The 2,769-nt window shown below is 47.7% G+C and overlaps 1 protein-coding gene across 1 annotated transcript; it reads left to right on the top strand.

The window, feature by feature from the left end:
* Positions 1-3: 3 nt before the first annotated feature.
* On the top strand, positions 4-1,938 carry LOC101999767 (hepatoma-derived growth factor-like; the record flags this gene model as incomplete). Its single annotated transcript, XM_005370342.3, has 3 exons — positions 4-189; positions 382-602; positions 793-1,938. Coding segments are annotated over 3 exons (414 nt in total), but the record flags the coding sequence as incomplete, so codon positions are not given.
* Between the last annotated feature and the right edge of the window lie 831 nt (positions 1,939-2,769).

Raw genomic sequence — 2,769 nt, 5'->3', positions numbered from 1 at the left:
CAGTCCTCCCAGAAAAAGAGCTGTGTGGAAGAGGCTGAGCTGGAGCCTGGAGGCCCCGAGGGCGATGGTGACAAGAAAGGTGGCGCAGAGGGCAGCAGCGATGAGGAAGGGAAACTGGTCATCGATGAGCCGGCCAAGGAGAAGAACGAGAAGGGGGTGCTGAAGAGGAGAGCAGGGGACATGCTAGAGGTGACTGTCAGGATGTGCCTGTAGCATTTTCTGGGGATCCAACTGAAGAGTGGGGCACAGGTTTTCTGGGTAGCAGAGGGTAGCTGGACAGTGGGTAGCACTCTGGAAAGAGGCCCTGAGGAGGGTGTAGGCACAGGGAGATTAACTGTCTCTAGTCTCAGTCGATGTCCTCTGACAATCTATCTGTCCTAGGACTCCCCTAAACGTCCCAAGGAGTCAGGAGACCATGAAGAGGAAGAAAAGGAGATGGCTACCTTGGAGGGTGAGAGGCCCCTACCCGTAGAGATGGAGAAGAACAGCACCCCCTCTGAGCCAGACTCTGGCCGGGGACCTCCAGAGGAAGAGGAAGATGAAGACGAGGAGGAGGCTACCAAGGAAGAGACTGAAGCCCAGGGTGCCAGAGACCATGAGAGGTGGGTGAGCTAGCTTGGCGGTGGGCTGGGAGGGCGCAGCCACACCTGGAGAGGAGGACATAGAAGAGGGTGTGCAGTAGTCAGGCTGTCTGGAGGCTGGGGGAGCTCTTCCAGAAGACCTGCGCTGGCTGGGGCAAGGCCAGGCCAAGGCCATACCATTAACCCTTCTCCCTCCAACCCTCCCCTGCAGCCTGTAGCCACCAATGTTTCAAGAGGAGCCCCTGCCCCGTTCCTGCTGCTGTCTGGGTGCTACTGGGGAAACTGGCCATGGCCTACAAACTGGGAACCCTTCCCCCCACCCCCCAATCCACTCTCCTCCTTCACTCAGTTTCTCCTTTTTTAAGCCCACCTCCTGGAAACTGGCTTGATCTTCACCTCCAGTTCCCTGTACCCTGTGACCTGAGTCAGGGCCATGTGCTCTGGAATGAGATGAGGCCGTTATCTCCTTAGATTTGTCTCCTAGGACTTGCGTTGGGGTCTGGGCCGCTGTTTCCGCCTCTTGACACCTTTGCCCTCCTTGCAGGTACTCTAGACCTTTGGGCTGGGCGGGGCAGAAGAGGGGTAATGGAATATTAACTTGAGTATGGGTTCTTGGGTGGCATCTCCTGAGCTCTTGCTCTTACACCTATTTTCCCATCTGCCCAAATTCAAGAAAAGGGGACACTGGGAAAGAGGCTCCCATCCATCCATCCTTTGATGATTTTGAGAACTTTTTTTTTTTCCTGAACCCTAGGGTTCAAGGAATTATAGTTTAACATCAAGACTTTGGGGTTTCCACATGGTTAGGGTTAAGGACCTGGAGAGCTGATAATCTGAAAGATTAACTCATCAGTTGTAGTGTCTCTCTAGATCTCAGGTCAGAGATGGGTAATGGGGGTGGGGGAGACCCTGCTGCCTTCTTCCCCCTGAGCTCCAGGCCAGCCTCTAGTCAGATACATCACCCAGACAGAAAGGAAAAGATACATTTTTTAGGAAATGTTTTTAATAAAAGAAAATTACAAAAAGGAAAAAAAACCAACCTGTTAATCCCAACCCTTTGTGTGCCCCCCACTACTGACCCATTTCTGGGGTGCACTGGGAGGCTCCCTTTCTGTTCGAGTTGATGACTCCTTGGAGCTGGTCCTCTGGTGTTGGCACACATTTAGCTTGTAGCCCACTGAATACCGGGGAAAGTGCTCTCTCCCAGCCTCTTATGGGGTTCTTACGCCCCCTTACTTCTTTTGTTCCTATCCCTCCCTTGGGCTCTGAAGAAAAATTGCTGACTGTAGCTTTGGAAGTGTAGCTCTGAGAACCATAGACAATTTGAATTCTAGGAAAATAAAGCCGTTGATTACTATCCTGAAAACAAAAAACAAAAAAAACAAAAAAAAACAAAAAAAAAAGAAAATTAGTCACCTACAACTGATAAAGGAAGGCCCATCCCTTCAGATAACTCTTCTGATAGATAGATAGATGATAGATAGATAGATAGATAGATAGATAGATAGATAGATAGATAGATAGATAGATAGATAGATATACTCCCTGGGCTCCCAAAACAGAGCTCATGAGCCCCGTGCTTGCTTAAGCCCACTGCCACTGTGTGGAATGCGTTCTTATTTTTCTTTTTACTCTTAATAAATCTATGTGTGTATTACTACTATCCTGTATCTCACTGATTCTTTGTTCAATACACAAAGAACCTAGAAGTTGCAACATGGATCACCCCCCGAGACATCCTCCAGGGACATAAGCAGCCTGTGTGCTTGCAGCAAGAGGCACCAGCACAGTGAAGAGTTAGGCAGAGCTTTGCTTAACCAACTCTGTGATTTGTCTATTAGGGAAAGGTCATGTTAAGATGGCTAAATAACACCCATCAAATATGTTTATTCGAATATAACGCATCAAAGAAGAGTCTACATCAAGGACATACAAATGGCTCTCTGATATTAACAAAAATCAGTGAATGCTACCTATTATACTGTAAAAGAAAAGTACTCTCTCTCTCAAAGAACAAAACAAAACAAAAACTGTAGAAAGACCTAGCTAGATGTAAGAAGAGAAAGAAAATTGAAGGTAAACCCACTCTCTTCTTGTTGGCTTGGTAATTTCGTCTCTCCTCCTGGCTGTACCTCTTTCATCTTCTCTTTAAAAACCCTCTATCTGGTTTTTTTTTTTTTTTTTTTTT

The sequence above is a fragment of the Microtus ochrogaster genome, unplaced genomic scaffold, assembly GCF_000317375.1.
Source record: "Microtus ochrogaster isolate Prairie Vole_2 unplaced genomic scaffold, MicOch1.0 UNK75, whole genome shotgun sequence".
Classification (NCBI taxonomy): domain Eukaryota; kingdom Metazoa; phylum Chordata; class Mammalia; order Rodentia; family Cricetidae; genus Microtus; species Microtus ochrogaster.
Note: the sequence above shows the minus strand (reverse complement) of the source record. Positions and strands in the feature narration are given on the sequence as shown.